The sequence below is a fragment of the Anneissia japonica genome, unplaced genomic scaffold, assembly GCF_011630105.1.
Source record: "Anneissia japonica isolate Jap-2015-1 unplaced genomic scaffold, ASM1163010v1 scaffold1483_len710385_cov172, whole genome shotgun sequence".
Classification (NCBI taxonomy): domain Eukaryota; kingdom Metazoa; phylum Echinodermata; class Crinoidea; order Comatulida; family Comatulidae; genus Anneissia; species Anneissia japonica.
In genome coordinates, this window is record NW_022732828.1 from 232,844 (window position 1) to 253,091 (window position 20,248).

General features: G+C 31.2%; 1 protein-coding gene and 1 long non-coding RNA gene across 2 annotated transcripts in view; both read right to left on the reverse strand.

Annotated features, from left to right (window-relative positions):
• Window positions 1–19,795, reverse strand: part of LOC117115825 — a 59,388-nt gene extending 39,593 nt beyond the window's left edge. Inside the window, exon 1 of the mRNA XM_033259774.1 lies at window positions 19,608–19,795. Coding sequence (XP_033115665.1) covers window positions 19,608–19,710 — 103 coding nt within the window. The 5' untranslated portion in view covers window positions 19,711–19,795. The remainder of the gene's footprint in view (window positions 1–19,607) is intronic.
• LOC117115826 lies at window positions 4,946–7,859 on the reverse strand. Its single transcript, XR_004446620.1, has 3 exons — window positions 7,734–7,859; window positions 7,116–7,225; window positions 4,946–6,176 (listed from the first exon to the last, which is right to left on the reverse strand). It is a non-coding gene; the product is annotated as an uncharacterized LOC117115826 (long non-coding RNA).
• Window positions 19,796–20,248: the final 453 nt, after the last annotated feature.

A 20,248-nucleotide genomic window follows, 5' to 3' on the forward strand; every position in this document is an offset into this window, starting at 1 on the left:
TATAGATCTTGAAGGCTACTAGACACTCTTCACCTACATAAATTATACAGTACACTGTAATTGTTGGCTCATATGGTAACAAAGAAATGAACTTTGCGTACAAATTACATTTATAAACAACTATGTATCATTACTCTCTTCATGAATTTAATCAAAACATTAAATTGCTAATGTGAAAGTTGTTATCTTTAAATTAAAAACAGAGTTAACCATTCAATATTTGCTGATTTATTAGACTTTTTCACTATAAAAATGAGTTAATTTAGCAAATTTAAATTTCTATGTAATTAACAGAAATGGTAGATTGTTAAAATGGCAAGGGAATATTCTCACTCTAAATATGAATTGAAATTTAAAATTAAAGCAATTCAAAAAGTATTATTTTTATTCTTCAAGTTCATTAAAATAATAATCTTTAGATAGAATATATTTTTTTTAAAGTGTTATTAATAAAAATAAGATTACCAATTTAATAAAATAAGATTATTTAACCTGTATGCACCACATACTGTAAGCATAAAAATTGCAAAAAAACCAGAGCCACTAAAGCAGCCTTCAACAACAAGTTTGCCCACAAACGGAGGAAGTAGTAACTGTTTACATCAAATAAATCTTCTTTTTTTAGAATATGTCAGATAATTAATGTATTCCGGAGGTGCTCAAATAAGCACCACAGCAATTTTTGGAAGCTTCAGTGTGGCAGTTTTTACAAATTATTGAATTGTTAAATGGTAGCATGTGCTGTACCTTTATAGGACTTTCTTACTTATTGAAATCTTAAGTATTATTAACTCTGTCAGAAATCGGTTGCTTAAAGTCCTCAGATGATACAAAACATCATGGCACATTGGGTAATGTTCTGATGATGAAGCACTGCAACGTGTATTCAAAATAGAATTCTATTGAGCATCCTGTACTTACTCAAGCGCCGTACTTATCGAATAACATGATTTGTGCAGTGCACATTTTGAGAGTGGTTCTTTTATTCAATTGTTTACGGTAGTTGTTCAGGTCATTTTGATATGCTTTGGCTTAAACCCTATGATTTAGCCAAAATCACTTTTCATTGCTCTTAACTATGGTTAATCTGCGTAATTCCACATTTTATGTAGAGTTGAAATAAGTGAAATGAAGAAATAAAATAAAAAATTAAAAGATCAGACTCTTTAAAGCTAATCAAAAGACACAAAAATGATGAAAAGTCTCCAAAATGAATTGTGTAACAATAATCGTATCCAAAATATTATATTCAAAACACTAAATAAAGACTACATATAAAAAATTGATGTGAATCTCAATACAAATATCATTGTTTAGTAATACCTTTTTTTTTTACCTATATTTACCTAGATACCAGGATTTTAAAAGCATCATGAGATTAACAAAATTACCATATTGTGTCTGAAAATAGACAAACATTGACTTTAATTGATTTAAGAAAGAGGTAAAAAATAGCAAAAAAATATTGTATTTCCGGAAAGGAAAGAAGACAAAAGTATATTATGTTGTTATAACGAGAAGATGATAAACAAGAGCATTTAGTCACTGCAAGGATCCCTCACACAATGTAGGCATGTAATTACACTAGAGAGAAATATTCTTGAAAAAAATGACTGCAGTATTGATTTTAGTGTGGTAAAGTACTTTCAAGGTGATTTCACTCTTATTTCTAAAAATAATATTGTACACATTAATCAAGAAGAGAAATGTTTATATGAATTCTAAAGTAAGATACAATAATCACTGGGAAAAAAATTAAAAATATTGTATAAATATTGTACTTCGTAATAAATCAGAAAAAAATTAATTTACCAAACAAATAAATAAGTACAGCATATGAAGTGGAATTCAGTGTCCTGGATTTAAATATCGTGATTACTAAAAGTCATCATTATACAGTAGTCCTTGGTCAGACTTTTTGCAATTAGACCAAAATAGGATTTTGTTCTAACAAGTAAAATAACTGTAGACTTATAGTAGTCCATAAAGCATAAATGTGACTTAGAGTGCAGTATGTATGAATAACGGTGCAACACTGAATGTCTTCCTAGTATAAATAACAAAATACAAGGTTGGTGAACACTAAGATTTGTCAATTAAGGGTACAATTGCTTGGTTCATAATTATATTGAATTTGATTCCCGCAAAACATACTATAGCAGCATATTCAGGAGAACCAACTAAATATTGACAACAATAAATCATCCAAGACAACATGTGACAATGCCAAAGACAAAAAATAACATCTATGGTATAGAAAACGGACTCATTTCCCAATATTAGCCATTAAAAGTGGTGATTAGCGCCAAGGTTCCTGTGGATGATAGCTTCCATATCGAGGGACAGGCCTACTGACGCATGCGGATAACTGATGACATCACAGGCGGATGCCGTCTCAGCATGAATGCATTTATTGTGCTATCAGCATGCATGCTTTATCTACTTTGTACAGATATATTTCAGACTGCCAATCCAAAAAATATCACTGAATATTATGTAGCATTTATCTTGATCAAAACGATTTTTTAAATTAAAATACTAGTAGAAGAAAATATTCTAATAGTAGGATCAATCATAAGCAAAATACAGTAATAAATGATTCCTAGTTTTGTAAGGATGACAAAAAAGAAAAATGAAGCTCCCTAGCTTATTAATAAAGGTCAATCATACACTATGTAGCAATAAATAACTACTCAACTTTCTAAAAAAATAATAAGAGGATCACAAATGGCTTTCAAGCATGTTTAATCTATAATAAAGATCTAACATAAACATCAAAAGGTCACTTCTAAAATACCAACAAAATGTCAACGGAATGAAATAAAAAATTAAATATCAAACTAATATTCTAATCACTAATTGATATGAAATATCAAAAAGTTAGAGGAAACGAAATATACTGTTTGCAGTCAACCTCACTCAACTTAAAAATATGATGTTCTGGAAAATTCTTGACACTGCAGCTAGCAGGGGCCTACAAATATCTTTAATCTAATAGTACGTACCAAAAGATGCCAATAATGATGTTTTCACCTTGAATATATGAAAATTGTAATATGAAATGTCCATGAAATTTTAATGACTTCTATGTCAATTTAACATACAACTCAAACAATATGCTGTACAAGTTACAACCATGTTTTCAAGGAAGAACTGATTCTAATCCATTGCATTTGACAGAAGCAATGGTAGTACTCCATCTAAAATATTCTACAAACATTACTGTCAGGAGTGACTACTGTAGTTTTTACACTTATGGTCTTTATTATCTTGTGAGTGTTTAGTTAATTTACTGTATACACATAGGTGTCCCGTTTATCATACGGTATATGACTATAAAAGCATTTTGTGAAGTAAATGCAGTTTGATTTGCGATGATCATGACATGGTTTGACCTATGATTCTGTAGAGTTCAGTCATATTAATATAATAGGAAGCTTTCGATTTGTGCGACGACGCGAAGCTAGAACGGAATCACTCATGCGTGACCGTCTTACCTGGCATCCTACGTTCCAGAATCTACTCGAAGAGGTGACCTTAACGTTCTTGCATGCGCAAATGACTTTTAGTGACGTCATTACGTTCTACGTCCTACCGCTGCCGTGCAATCTAAATCTCCCTAATAATTGACTCTTCGTACGAATAAAGACAAATAAGAAACTCAGACAAAGCTAAGTTACTGCAATATTGCAAATATATTCCCAACAATGTCTTCTGTATGAAATGGTCAGACCTAACCGCAGCCGCAATTGGGGTTACGCGGTCTCAGACCTAGTAATATTACCGCAATATTCCTGTTACCGTACATACTGAAGTGTGGAAAGCAGGTCACATTCTTCAATATTTACTCTTTTACTCAGCAATTTTCTAGAAACAATAAACAATAACATATGCCCTTAACATGTGATGACTAAAAGATTAACCAATGCCTCTCTGGTGTACGTGATCCATTCACACAGAAAGGCGTTATATTACAGTAATATTACCGCAATATTTGGTTTGTATGAATGACCACAATATTGCCTGAACCTCTCTCTAAAAATGGCTTATATGAAAAAAAGAGAGCTATGCCATGCAAGAGAGGTCATGGTTGGCAAACGCACATTGCTCTCTGCCACTGCACTAGCAGCACATCAGAAAGCCCATCATAAGGATCAGCATAACTCTTATATCATTGTAGAACACGATGGACAGCAGATGATGATAAATTCAAACCTACATTGATTCCCATTGGACAATTTCATACACTCAATTCACCAGTAATTCCTCAGTAATGAATGTTCAGGTGGATAGAAGCACAGATGAGCCTAACTGGGAAAGGAGCCAAGTAAGCTAATAAGTAATCAAAAACCTAATTAAAACAATAATTAAAATCTAACAACATTTGTAAACGAAACTCATTTTAATAACATGATCAAGCGCAGGGAAAGAAGCTTGGCTAATGCGTGAAGAGCGACATCGTGTCAAATCAATATTACATTTGAAGCATTAATAGACATTACACAGAAGATCAATAGAAAAATAATTACATTTGCCATTTTACCTTTGGTAAACAAAACAAAATTGAACATATTGATTGAGTTTGAAAACATAACCCTGGAGAAGACAACTCTGAATTTGTAACAAACCAGTCGTCTCAATCAGTATGGATATTGATATACAGATAATAAAAAGTCTTACAAACTTCCCAATTTACGCATCAATGTAATTTAATACCTCTTTGTATAAAGTCACACTGTATGCCATGACGAGCTTCTTTCTACCGTGTTACTGGTAATGGAGTCGAACTGTACTAACGTAAACAAAATTGGAATCTAGTGCATACATTGTTACAATAATAAAAAAAGGGTTTAATTCCAGTACAATTAAACTCATTTAATATAACTCTACAATTAAATCTCCCAAAAAAAAAAAATACAGCAGTACAATAACATGTCTACTTACAAGAAAAATTAATTACCGTAAATAAAAAGTCTATTTAAGGAGAAATATTTAAACTCAAACTCTATCTTTAATTGGAGAAAAAAACATTTAATTCTTTTTTTCCTTAATAATAAATGATAAGGCAACTCTTAAAAGGCTGCACAATCTTACAAAAAAAATGGTAGGTGGTACAAAAAATGAAAATACAGAACTAAATCCTAGAATAAAACTTAATGGTCATTTTGTTAGAATTTTAACAAACTTAATCTGTACCCTACCCCCCAGTCTACACAAATGTACACCTTAAACTGCTGTTGGATGGACTGCAGTAATAATAATCCAGGCAACCTGGTTAGTTTCAGACTATATCTTGGTTTTCATGTCTCTCTTTCAACCATAACATGTAAAATAGCACAAAAGCCATGACATTGACATATTGTGCAATACAATCTTCATTTCTATTACTATTCATTATTATTTTAGTTATTAATATTCATGTTTACACTGACCCAGTTAATAGCCAATGTCCCAGTTCGTCTTAACATTCATTCTAAGGTTGATTAAAATGGTGACGATATTAATAACATTAATCCTACCGATTAGATTCAACAGGATGAAGTGAAATGATTTCAACATGCAGTGTTGTACTACTGTATGCACTAAACCCAGATGTTCTAATACAGAGTGTGATCCTATATTATTATTATACTATATCAATATTTTTCAAATCAATATAGTTAATCTATCATAACTCAGCTGATTATGCGTAGTCTTTATGTAAATATTTTTAAAAATGCAATTTGAAAGGTAATATTACATTTCTAAAGAAGATACTAAATTATTACACCTGTCTGTCATGATAGATAATACTAAATACTACGATGTACACTCTATTTTGCATTCATTCCTAGTAAATAATGATAATAATTTAGCTACAAATTTCTTCACCCCACCCCTCCCCTTTTTATTTTACAGGACTATGAGAGGACATCAAAAATCCTGATAGCTTGGTAACCGAAAAGAACATTTGAAATGAAAACTATACACATTTAAAGATGGAATTATTTATAAAAGCAACCTTTTCCATGTGACTTAAAACGAAATAATTCAACTAACTGCACAATGCCACTAGCATTTCTTAGGTACATTTAAACTACCATAATTTATAATCCATCATGCCTAGAGTACAGTATCCATAGTTCTCTATTTTTTCTTTATATACTATTGATTATTTCTTCTATTGTTCAGGATTTCTGTGGATGCAAAGAACATAAAACCATCAACAATATCCTTTTATCACATTTCAATATTAGAATGGACTTCAGTCAATTTCTATAACAGCTAAATATATTTTTTGCTGGCATTTTGAAAATTTTGTTGTATATTAGTACTGTATTATATTCCCTTTCTTGTCAGGCTAAAATAATAGCAGTTTAGTTCACTTGGCTAAAGCTGGAATGGTACACAGGTTTGATTCATATAGCAATTTTCTTTGCTCTACTATATGTCATTGTAATCTACTTGGCAGTTTCTATTTTCCATCAATCATAAAATGTATTCATCAAAACTTCAAAAATGTTTAAGAATGAAAATACAAAATCAAAAAAAGATGAAAGGGATACTGCAAAAACAAAAATCAAAAAGCTTGTAAAACACGGTCTTCGATTAAAAAATATTAAAATTAAAATGTCAAATAAAAAAAAACAATAAGACGTAAGAAAATAAAGTTGTAATTAAATCCTGAAACATAAGATTAGGCAGTGAAATAAATTCTTAAAATACATATGCCATATCTGTTTCAACTATTGAGTTAAAATGTGTGTTTTGATAGTGTACAGAAAAAATACAGTACACCAATAATTATTCAAAAACTTGTATTAATAATAATACAGTTGTTTAACTTCATATTCTTTCTATTTAAATTTATTTAAATATAATTATTATCAAACTGTCAATTACCACTTAGATCACAAAAATTTTATCTAAAAAACATAATGATTTTGTAGTACATGTCTCCCTCTAAATAAAGACCGCTCAAATTAAAGACCACATTTCTGTGTTCCCAACTTATTAAATGTCTTTATCTTTATTATTCTAACTAGAGACCAATGCTGCTAAAGAGCATGGAAACCCCAGTCCCCAAAGTGGTCTTTAATTGGAGGGAGACCTAGAGTATATTAAGATTTAAGTACCTCTGAATGGGATTTTGGTGAACTTTATACAAATTTTGATTTTGGATGGATCTCCTGTACAACTGTATAATTCAGATTTAGATTCAGGATTTATTTGTCCTCACAGAAACCTGTAATGGGCACAATTGCTCATATCAAATCACAAATTTACATTTCATACATAATTATAAATATCAATATTAAATACATAACAAATTAAAAGATTAAAAACATTTATATAGGAATATGTGAATTGTATATAAATAAAGTCATAATTGTTAAGTGAAGCTTATGGATAAATTGACTATGATATGCCTATTTGCAGCTATCACTGTCATCACGAATGGAGTAGGGGATAAATGATTTGAAAAGCCAGTTTGTTCAACATTGAGTTTAAGCAAGGCACATATTTCGCGACCACTGTCAGTGCAATTCTATGGAGACCTCAATACAACAAGGAACACATGACATTATTTTCAACAGCAGTTGGCTTTAGAATGCCTCCAACAACCAGCAGACAGTGCCAATCAATCAAGCAGAATGGAGATTGGTTCATCGGTTGACACAGGGTGTCTTTCTTTAGTCTATTAAATTATTATAAATTTTTCACTCTTTTGAAAAATTAAATCTGTTACTTACAAGATTTGAACCACAGACCCTGTGATGAAATTGCAAGCACCTTAACCACCAAGTAGCAGACATTCCATATGACACATTAAGTTGACAAATGATTGGTTGGCACCAATCAGTGATTATCATCTGCTTACTAATATATTCCCAGGCTGCTCATTTTCCAGACTGATTGAATATATTTCGCTGCTGAATTTCTCATTGATTCAATCAAAAGAAAATAATTTGGAAATCTAAATTATTTTAGAAATATATAAATAGCTTTGAATTTTAGAATAAAGCATTAGTATTTTTTTTGGTACCCAATTATAAAGTGTTAAATCTCAATAAACTGCTATCATGTACATTACTTTGTAAAATGCATTAAACATTGATGACTCAAGAAAAATATTTTTTTTATTGAAATTTTCAAATGAGCTAAGAAAATTAAGTAATCAACTTAATGATTTTGTTTTTGTTTATACATTTAGCTGGAAAGTCTTTGCACTATACCTATAAAATATGATTTGAAATCTTATTCTTCCTGTTTCATCTGTTAAATATGCAGGTAATATCATTATGTGGTCAACGAATTTCTATAATGTATTAAAAATTTGAATTACCATAATAAAAAATTTGTTCACATTATGGATATAATTCTCCGTTCAAATTATGGTTATAATATAATCCTCAACGTTTTTATCAATGTTGTAATCTCTTATACTAAATAAAAATATAATATCAACAATATCATTGCAATGAACAATAAGAAAAGGTCTTTAGACATGAAAAATACTTGTCCTAACTAGATGACAGGCTAAGAATCATTTGTATATTTTTTTTTAAAGTTTAATATTTTTTTTCTAAATATCTAAATACTGTTAAAATAATCAAATCACCTTTGGTATTTATTATGGACAAATTCTAAATGTCATCAACCAACGCATATAATTCCATGGAGGAATAATGAAAACAGTCATTGAATTCAATCCACTAAAGCTGTAGTTTTGTCAGTACAAATGCTACATTTAAAATGAAAAATAAATACAATAATACAATACAAATATAACATATGGCATAATTTAATAAGAAAATCCTTGATTTATTTGTACAATTTTAACTTCTCTCACAATGGAGAATGGTACTATAATTGATATTCTTTTCACGTATTATTTAGTATATTTATTTGGAAATTTTCACAACTACTAACTTAAAGTAGCCATTAGTTAGGTTTTAACTAACTTTTAAATACCTTGCAGCTCCTTCATTTTATCATCTTTTCATACATAATAATTATTTTTTATTATATTACTATGACTTCAATTTAAAATGATCTATGATGAACTAGACAAGCAACAAGAAGTAAAAATTAATCTATCTTTGTATCTGTCTAACCTAATATTATTGTGCTTTAGATTCAACTATGGATGAATCAGATGGATGGATTTGAAAAACATAGTCAGCATAACATTATACTTTTCATCTTCCCAACAGCATTTTACCATAATTCAACCTTTAATAGGTAAACTTAAAAGAGGTATAATAAAGATATTTTTTTCAATTAAATTCAATTTATTCAACAATATACCCCCACCCCAAAAAAGGGAAGAGAAATATAGACACTACAATAAGTACATAAAAAGTGCACATTTAAAAAGGTCGAAACACAAACATAAACCCAGAATTAACCATGAAGCAAGGTGAATCAAAAGGACTTTGTTAAGTTAATAATTGTATTAATATTATTACTGTATAAAAGCAATTCTTTACACTGTCACAGATTCCGTGATTTACATAATTATGGCTATTTATATCGGCCTTCAACTGTTTCCAGTATGCATTATTAAATATGAAAGATACAAAGGAGGCATTTTTATCAGTGTTATTTTTTATCCTGTGAATGAGTATTTTACAATCAGTTGTGACAGATCAATTTGGCTACTGTAGATAAAATAATATCTTTAACTTTTGCGAGATTTAAAGCATGAAGCAGGGGTGTCCGTTCTACAATACTTTAGGGATACCTAACGCTGCTTTGAATAACTTACTTTGTATTTTATCCAAAGATACAGTGTTAGGTGAATTTATACACTGAGTACCATATACAAGAATTGGAACTAAAACACTGTTCCAAACATGAAGCTGAAATTTTGAAAGCTACGTAGCTAAATTAACTCTGCAAGGATAGACAAATACCAAAAGCTTCACACGCCAGGCCCTAATTGCATTCATACCGGTGTTCAGTACATAACGGGTGCTGTAAAGATTGTCTTGTGTGCATTTATACAAAGGCTGAGTGGGAGGAAAGGTGAGTTAACCTACATAGTGCAACTCTCTACATTTTCTATATCTATTACAGATTACTAGGTAAACACAATGGGTTCAGTATGCAACTTCTCCACAGTATGCAAATAATGGGGTAAAACTATCTGCCTTCCAACAGCATGTGTAATATAGAATAAATGCCAACTCTTTATCGCAATATAATTATATCTGGCAACATTCTAGTGTTTATTATTAAAGCAACAGTGTAAATGACGACTGCTGTGAATATGTAATTATAAACTAAAACAAATAATAATAATAATACAAAACCAAATATTTCTTTTTTCAAATTGCTTGGTTACTGTATATATATATATTTACACTTTTAATCTTTGCTGTTCCTTTGTAATACCTTGCACGCACTTGATAAAGCCATGATCTGGGTTTTATGTTACATTTTTTTTATTGTATTGAATAAAGAATTATTCTTCGATCATGAGAAACCATTAAGATGATGTACACTGAGTTTACAGGAATGGTTGACTACAAAAATTGACATGGCCATTTTCTATGTTTTGCTTTAATTAAAGCATCATCACATCATTACATACCCTATTGTTGTAGCAGTCTCAATTAATCCACAAAAAAAACCATATATACTTTTAAAAAATTATGTCAAGGGTCAAATAATTAAAGGTCTTGATAATCGACCTCATTCAGTTCAAGGTACCATACTTTCAAGCACACCACCAGCCATTTAATAAGATGCAAGATCTTAAGTTTAATTAGCAAGTTCTATCAGCTGCTGTAGCTCATATACCGTACACTCGGAAAATATTCTACTCGTCTTATAATGCATCACACATCTTAGTTGCACTTTAATAGCATAATTAGTGAAATAACGACCATTACAGCCCGACAACACAGCTGAACATGAGTGAAACTCTAAAGGCAAATAAATGTTGAACTATAGCAAGTGGAGAGCTTGGTATATGTAGACTTTACATGACGTTAAATGTGGGCTTAAAATCAATTACATCACTATGTGAGAATTGCATTTCAAAGTTACAATGTATTATGTTCTCCGATACATAGCCTTCACAGGTGTTTATGCACATCACCATTTTTTACCATTGTCCGTTCCAGATTTTCAACCAGAATGGGGAGTATTATCCCTACTTGAAAGATATGTTTTTAACCGGACATCCTGGTATGACCCACTTAAGAGGATTTTCAAGGAAAAAATCCTGGATACTATTAGTAAACACACGGATATCAATTCAATCATGCTCCAAACATCCTTTCTGTTTTTTGTTGTTTGTAATGTTTAGCACCATGACATATTAATTTGTTCATTTAGTCCTGCTGTTCTTTGAATCTGATACAGTATCTATACTAAAATCATTCTGAAACAAAACTATATCAAAAAAAGGTTTTTTTTTAGGAATAGTTCATTAATTAGAGCAGTTTAAGAAAACATCGTTCGTAATAACATCAGAGCCCCAAATCGCTTTCATATATAGCTTATAATATTTAGGACGTTTATAATTGGGAGTAAATACAATGGAAATCGAAATCAGTACCTCAAGATGTTTGCTGTGAAGATAACATCTGTTAATTCCACAAATAAATTTTTTAAATTGTCTCAAGAACATTAATGTTTCCAAACAATTAATGATTTCAGCGAGCACTTTGTTAAAGCACCATAAAATGCATTAGCGAATGATGCAGTACAGTAACATCATCATCATCATCTTTCTTTATTGAGCCATAAACCTTGTTTTCCAGTGTACTTAAAGTGTCGGTGAATGGTCTATGAACTGGAGACAAGTGTAATATACAAGTTCTTATCATGGGTCTGTCTTTTTGTACATGAAACAGGCCTGTAATCAGGTTTAAGCGAAGTGGGGGTTTCCTATAGGGAAACTCAGTAGTGCTTCTTTAATAGGTAAAGGTTATGATATAATACCACGACAGTAGTAAACTGTTCAAAAAGGGGGTTCGGCCGAAACCTCCAAACCCAACCCCCCGCCCCCTGGTACGGGCTTGCTAGACCAATAGCTTAACCATCTTTTCCGAAATATGGATGTGTGCAATGGTAATTTGTATTTCAGGCCTTCAATTGATATACAAAAGTAACAAAGAATCAAAGAATAACCTGCGCACATGAAGTGGCTACTACTCCTTTATTAACAGACTGAGCTATGCTACCATACAATTTTTAAGCAATAAACTAAATTTATACTGTATCTGAATTATAATCCTTCTCATTTGCCATGTTTTTTTTAAACAGAAGAACACAACATATGTTCCAAAAGTCATTTGAGGATAAGGTAAATTGACTGAACATCAAAGTTTCTTAAAATGAACATTATTATGTAATACTAGAATATGAGCGTATATCATTCAAATGACGTACACACCAAATTCTCTCACGTTGCCCATGAACTATACACGTAACAGGACAACCAGCGAATTGGCAGACTATTGAACAATCTGGATTGTTTCGCACTGATGAGTATAGTATGTTTAAATGGCGATGTACGCATGCGGTTTTACGGAACACATAGAGGTAATATTGCAATACTTTTATTCAAATATTATGTAATTTTATAATAAACATTAGTTGAAACAAACCCATGTGACAAAAATTCATGTGCATGGAATTAATGTGCAAGTCCGTACATCATCATGATTTTAAATGAACGTGTATTGTTATAGACATGATGCTCTTTACGATCTGGTTGCATAGGGCTCAGTTTTGTGGATATCACACAACACATGCCATTTTCTATCATGCAGGAGCATAATTTTGAAACTTATCTATCAAACTGATTTTTGGCACTTCTTTTCTAGATTTATATACTCTATATTGTAGAAAATACGGTATACTGTATTATCATACTCATTATTAAAATTTATAAATAGCAGTTGTATTCATTTTATTATTTATGTAATGTAAATTTGTAATACCAAATACACATCAACATAAACCAATAATAGATCATGCCATCCACAATGAACTCCTTTTCAGAGATGTTTGAATGTTTGATTTTCACTTCAAATGTCATTTGTAATCTACTGTACACTTGTTCTATGTTTTTTCTTTTATCTTGTTTAACCTTGTAGCCCTACTTAATGCTACCATATTTTTTTATATTCTAAACACTTTCTTATGCCATCTCTTCCACTGTTGAATTCCTGACCTTAATTTCTGATCCTTTTCGTATATCCTAGTAATTTGGTAATCCATTGCCTACACCAATATTAAGTAAACGAAAATTGTTTGCATCCGATATCTTTGATCATCATGTTAAACAAACTTGTATAAACAGGTTGTGGGCAGAAGCAAATATTTGCAATCATGCAGACATATTGTACCTAGGAAACATGACTGAATACCAAAAAATATTTAATATCTGAACACTAGATACTACTGCTTTAAACTTTAAGAAATGTGAAATGAGATAAAATTCATTTTTTTGTACAAAAATAAACCTGTTTTTCATTACTTATTAAGCAAAGATTACTTGTATATTTTAAACAATACAAGACTAATACTGTATGTCAGTAATCGCAGAGTGTAGGATGTTGACACATTGATAGGTGACGTAGGCTTGATCGTTGAGATTAGTACAGTATATCCACTGAACCTTTTTACAGTACTAAACTTCATACTACAAGTAATCATACTGTACATAGGAAATGCACAGTACTGTATGTCATCACCATTACTGGCACTTCATTACCTTTCCTAACTTGGTCTGCTCCATGAATTTTGGAACGAATGCTTTTCAAATGCTCTTATAATTTGTTTTTCGTTGAAATGTCTTATCAATGTTTGATAGCTCTTTTCAGATATACAGTACTGTTAAAGCTTAATTTTTTCAGTAAAGTAATTACATTTCAATATCTATGTTGCATTGAATTTTTATAATGAATGTTTTATATCATTGCTCCATTTTTAATATAATCTTTCGAAAAACTGTCCAAAATGTTATGTTTATGGCTACTATGGTAATAAAGTTACCTTATCTTACAGTAAAACTTGTGTCATGTCTATTTCACAATACTACTTCGTGTTTAAATATTGTGTAATGTTTTATTTCTTTAAATATTTACCATGTTTTTATGGTGACACGGTAGGTAAAAACAATATTTCCTTCTTCCAATCTTCCAGGCTATTGGAAATCTGTTTCTTCACAACCTTTCTCCCACCTAACCACTACTTAATACGATTTTACTATTAAATGTAATCAAGCTGCATCAGTACATTACAGTACATTATAGCATTTTAACAATTTAATTGAAACGTTTCACCTGTGCTCTCAAAGATACACTTTAATCTACCAATATTTAATTAAAATATTTTAAAGCTAAAATTTACCTTATGGAAAAAACCCTCAAAATCCCTCCCTACTTATCCATACTGTTCATATTTCTCATTAAGTACAAAGCACAGGGTATTCAGAATGTAGTTTGTATAGTAACATATGCTATCTTTTATATGCTTCAGTGTGCCATATTGACAGCACACTTCTCTGTATTATGTACAGTATAATATAATGTATATTCATAGGCATGAAATGTACACCGTATCTGTGTTATACTTGTGCATAATTCAAAAATAAAACAGTAAGGCCTTTACCAATCAGATTTGCATTTTTTTTTTTTGAAAGATGTTTTGTATCTATTGCAGTCCTACAGTATACTGTATACAAAATATTCATCAATTGGTAAATTTTAATTTTTCACTTGTTTTTAGTTATAGTTTTGCTTAATTATATATTTTATTTGTGGAATTGGTTTGGCGCAATAGTCAGGGTTTTAATCCTTCGCTGTGTCCTTGGGTGTTTACTTGTGTCCTTGAGCAAGACACTTTATCTACATTGCACACGTCAGTCTAACAGCAGTATTAACGGATACAAACTACTGGGAGTAACTTGCGGTGGACCAGCGTCCTACCCAGGCGGGAGTTTCACACTCTCATCCGCTTCACGCTTCAGAAACTGGAGATAAGCTCTAGCCATATGCTGGAGTCCTAGTGGCTCGGCAAGGATTTACTTTATATATCACTACTATGTACTTCATAGCTCAAAAAAATAATGATGGTTTGCACTGAGAAAAAGACAAACAAATTTACATTTCAAACATTGCAGGTATGCAATAAAGATTCATATTTCAAATTGTAGAGAGAGTAAAATTATAAATATTACAGTGTATAATTACAATGACAATTTTTTAATCGTTTTTTTTTTAAATTGCAATGTAAGAAAATATAAGAAATCAATATAATATCAACTGTAGTACAGTAATTATCATCAATGGAGTAGAAATGATTTTATAACAAAATTTACATTGTTCAGCTTTAATTATAGTCAAGGGTATAATTATGTGAAGTGAACACTATTCTTAGGACAGTACATAGACAAGTAAACCATTTCAACTACTGTACTGTCAGGTTCATTCTTTGAATATCAATTATTAATGGATTCAAGAATCTTTACATTAGTGAATGTGTTAGACTGTTTTTGCAGACACATGGACACTTAGTACATAAAACAATTATAAATCCTATTACTAAATATAACATACACATAACAGGAAAAAAGTTATAGCGCCAAAGATGGCGTCCCCTTCAATCTATAAGTTCAATAATTTGAAAAATAAATAACGTAAATTGTAGGTGTGTGTATTTATATTGCCCTATAAAGGTCAAGGTTGATTTAATATAAATTCCAAATTTTAACCATTTTTAAGTGTGGAAAAATCCCCCCTTGTTATAAGTGCTAATAGGTACATTTAACAACCTACATCTGTCCACTTTAGTAAAATGGCATATTATTCAATGGGAAAGCAATGGTGGATTAAATTTACATATATGATTTATGAAGCACCAGAGACGCAGTACTGCACATTATCCATGATGCAATTGAATATTGTGTTTGATTCCATCATTTCAACCAATTGACAGGGATGCAAAAGTCTTTTGCAAGCCTCTCAGAAATTGGCAGTCTTCTGTACTCTCGCATGCAAGCAAACATCTGGTAAACTAGACCATTTTTGAATGTTTTATTGACTGCGTAATATTATCACCGCGCAATATAGCAAAATACGCTGTGTCAAAAAATCTCATAATATCAAACCAGGTTTCCCTGAAGTGGCTTCTTCCAACTTGCCCTCTTTGTAGAATTATCAATTATTGTTAAGTCTTATCTCATTATCAGCTTCCCTAGCATTAATTAGTCAAGTACTATAGAGATGTAAATTTCATTACAACACATCTCCATTGTTTACACTTTTTACTGTACTTGCTGATAATATATATTCTTTTTAATTTTTTATTCTGTGGAAGGTGGTGAGGCTGTTGATTTTTATTGTTTACCTATACTTATGAACCAAGTATATACACACATATGATTTCTTCCAACATTTCTATGGCTAAATACAGTACATGTCTTGTTATATTTGTTTATACAGAACATTGTTTACTTTCAATAATTAATAATGGTAGCAAGGGTGAGTATGGTTGGTAAGGAATTCTACTTTGGTGCAATACAAACCAAGTTTGACATCTGTCAACTTGCCAGAGACAATTTACTGTGTGTGGGATATTGGCAAAGCCACACAAATACAATACCATGGTACACTACTCAAATATAGTAGCGGATTTTTGCGACTAGCAATGTTAGGTGCTAAATTTTCAGCTGCTGCAGATCCCCATGGGCCTAATTTTATTATTGAATTTTATTTTTTTACCAATTATTACGGTATAGTATAGCACCATTATACCTACAGTACTCTAACCTATTTTCTATCAAATATGTGAATATATAACCTCTTTTCTATGACAACTATATAATAGTACTACACCATAAGACCCACACAGTGAAATATTTAGACTGTTATATATGATGTGCTTATTGGTCTTGATGCTCAAGAAAATTCAAATAACAAACAGATACTCGACTGTATAGAATCGTGCATACAAATTTCATCATAAATCCTACTACATAATGCTAAAAAGCTCAAAGTAAAACAGTCTCAACTCAGAGTCTCGATGCTAATTCAAATACGGTAATGAACAGAAATTGAACTTTGAATATTTTAAGAGAATTCTGCAATAGTCTCTTGATTATTATTAAATTAACATTATGTATTCTAGCCTATAGGATATACTCTGTGAATATTAAGTTGCTATCAAAACAAGTGTGATTCAATATTTTTAACTATCTACAGACAAATCCAAGAACACTCTCTATTGGTGTCATTGCTAGGGACCTCTTTTGGGTCCCCTGCATGCATGTCCTGTCCATGCACAGTGGTGCAAAGTATTTAGAGTACCGACATAATAGTCGTGTATTAGGCGGCCTGCATATAATACAAATCCCGAGATTGAGAAGGTTTTTGGATGATTTTTTGAACCCCCCCCCCACTTTTTTTTTATCGTAATTTGCTATTTTAAGCCTTGTCTTAAATGTGAGTATATACGGTAAATTACGATGCAAACAACATCAAGCACATACAATAGTTCCTATATTTACATTTGTAGCAGACGATACATAAGAATCCCCCATGGTAGGCCCCCATGGTATATAGCAGCAGAATAATCACTGTAAATGGATCAGTCTATATGTTCCACTTTAGGAATAAAAATCGTACAAAACAGTTCTTGAAGGCCTGAATGACCATCAGTTGCTATGGAATCCTCAACTGTAAATATCATTCAGTCATTTACAACAGTTGATAATATAACAATATTTGTCCCTTATTTATTGTTGTTTTCACTCTCATCTAATTACTGTTTTATATATTGTTTTCTTATCTTCATTACATAACCAACACAAATTTACAAAATATAAGAAAAAAACCTATATTTGGACACATATTACATGCTGCAAACACAGACAACAACTACTGTAATTTGTCAATGAATTTTGCTTAAAGTAGTACTCTACTGACCTTTTCTCAAATTTGCAACAGCCCAGAGTAAAATGTGTTTAATAGTCAGCAGGCAAGTCTACTACTGTAACGGTTGTACTAGACATGCACAGCATTAGCCAATCATGGTACGGAGAAACAGGATGTTTTCATTTTGAAAAGCATGAAGAATTAATGCTAATGTAGCTTATGAAAATAATTAACTGAACATTATGTGACAGCCCCTTTAACAACAAACTTTTAATAAAAGCATAAAAACCCAGTACTTGATGAATAATGCAGCGTAATCATCATCCTGTTGATGGACTTTGCCTCCAAAGCACAGCTTTACATTTTTCAGTAGTAGAATTATAACCATCACATCCGTATCTCACCGACTTTATTTCCATTACGCCCCACTCATGTTCACCAATAGAAACCAACTAATTTGTGTAAAATTAGATCTCTTGCATGTTGTACGGTATGTGCATATCTCATGTGCATTAGTCCCTAACTACTGTAGATAGGGAGATTGACAAAGAAATACCAAAATACTAGAAGTGTTATAATCTATTTTATTACTTTTTCATTGTAAAGGAATTTGTGTATTGATACTGATTTTAAAAATGTGTTTAAACCAAACAATAATAACTACGTTTTTTAACTCTGTACATATCCTACATTTGACTTGTGGCTTCTGGATAAAAACAAACTATAAGAATTCCCTATCAAACAATGTGGAAGTTCTGAAAAAAAACAATCATGAAATGTGTTTATAATCCTTCATATCTACTGCTTTCTCTCGAAAATTATCCAACTTGTTTTAGAATAGAAATTAATTTAAATTTGATGTTAAAATAATATTAAAATCACAGGAAGGATAAGGGATATTAAATTTCACTGTTTACCACTTGTTTCTTTTATGTACGAAATAACAATGGTTAATAATATGGTTATTAATACAGCAGATTGTGTAGCGTGGCTGGTAACGGCTGGAGTACCATTTAATGATGAGGATCGCAAAAGGAAATTTATAAATGGCTCTCAATAGTAGCAGGACATCATAATTTTTTTTGTCACAAATAAATAACAATTTCACTCCCTAAGCACTGACAGAGTATATAAAGCATTACTTAGATCCTGTGATAAGTCAATCCCTGTGAATGAATTGAAAAATATAAATAATATTTTGCAATTTTTAAATGATTGTATATATTTCATTATAACGTAAATTTCACTTAAACTCTAATGGTAAAGTATCCAATGGTTAACAAAACATGACAATACCTACTAAGCTGCAACACTAGATAACACCCACATGGAACTGTAAATGTGTTCTAAGAATTGACAGTAAATCCAACGACTGGGATAATAATGCGAAGCACTTAAAGAGTACATTATGGACTTTAAGACTGACATTAAAATATCATTATTATATTATGACAGATTATTTCGACAGAACACCTTTATAACAGTAAGATACTGATTGAATATTACTGTATATATATTCATTTGCTTTCATCCACCCATGCTCCCGAGAGATAAAATTTAATGTTTTTATGCAGTACATTTAAAAAACTGAATTACAAGGTACAGTAAGTAGCAACCATTTTGTGAATTCCTACCAACAGATCAATACCAATGAAGAAGATGAGCAAATAACATTTGTCAACACTCAATATTATACAGCATGGTACCAAGTTATCCAGATAAACTCACCATTATCATCCTCTCCAGATGGGTTGCCACTAACAACAGAGGAAGGAAGAAGAAGAAACCCGGAAAAAGTACCAATAACAAGGAGATATACGGAGCACTTCATCCTCAGAATATCATCCTTGCCGCCATCGATAAATCCCAACGACTGACACCGATACCCTGTGAATATTTCTGTCAAAACTTGATTCCTCTAGTATACTAGGTGTAAAATACCTATTGTACTCTAATGCAACAGGTGGTAAGGACCTCACGGAATCGTCCATTCTTTAGAAAGGGGGGAGGAAATAGACAATAGCACAAAACATTGAATAAATAGCTGTAATTGATTGCTTCCGTTATTAAAACTCCTTATAACTAACTATGATGTTAACAAAATAGAACAGCCTGGTGAGTCTAAAATAAGAGTTTGTAAATTAATTTAACTTTATAGTTAATAAAAACTCTTTGCCTGGGTGGTTCATCCTACTGTAGATCCCTGGCATAATGTCAATCAAAACAGGATTTTTATCATGCTGAAAATTTCATCAACAAACTTAATGAAAATATACGACTAATTACACAGCAACGCAAATAAAGAGTGAGGGTTGGTTATCCTTTGTCCTTATGGTCCTATTGATAGTAATAACCAATCTAATGAGAAA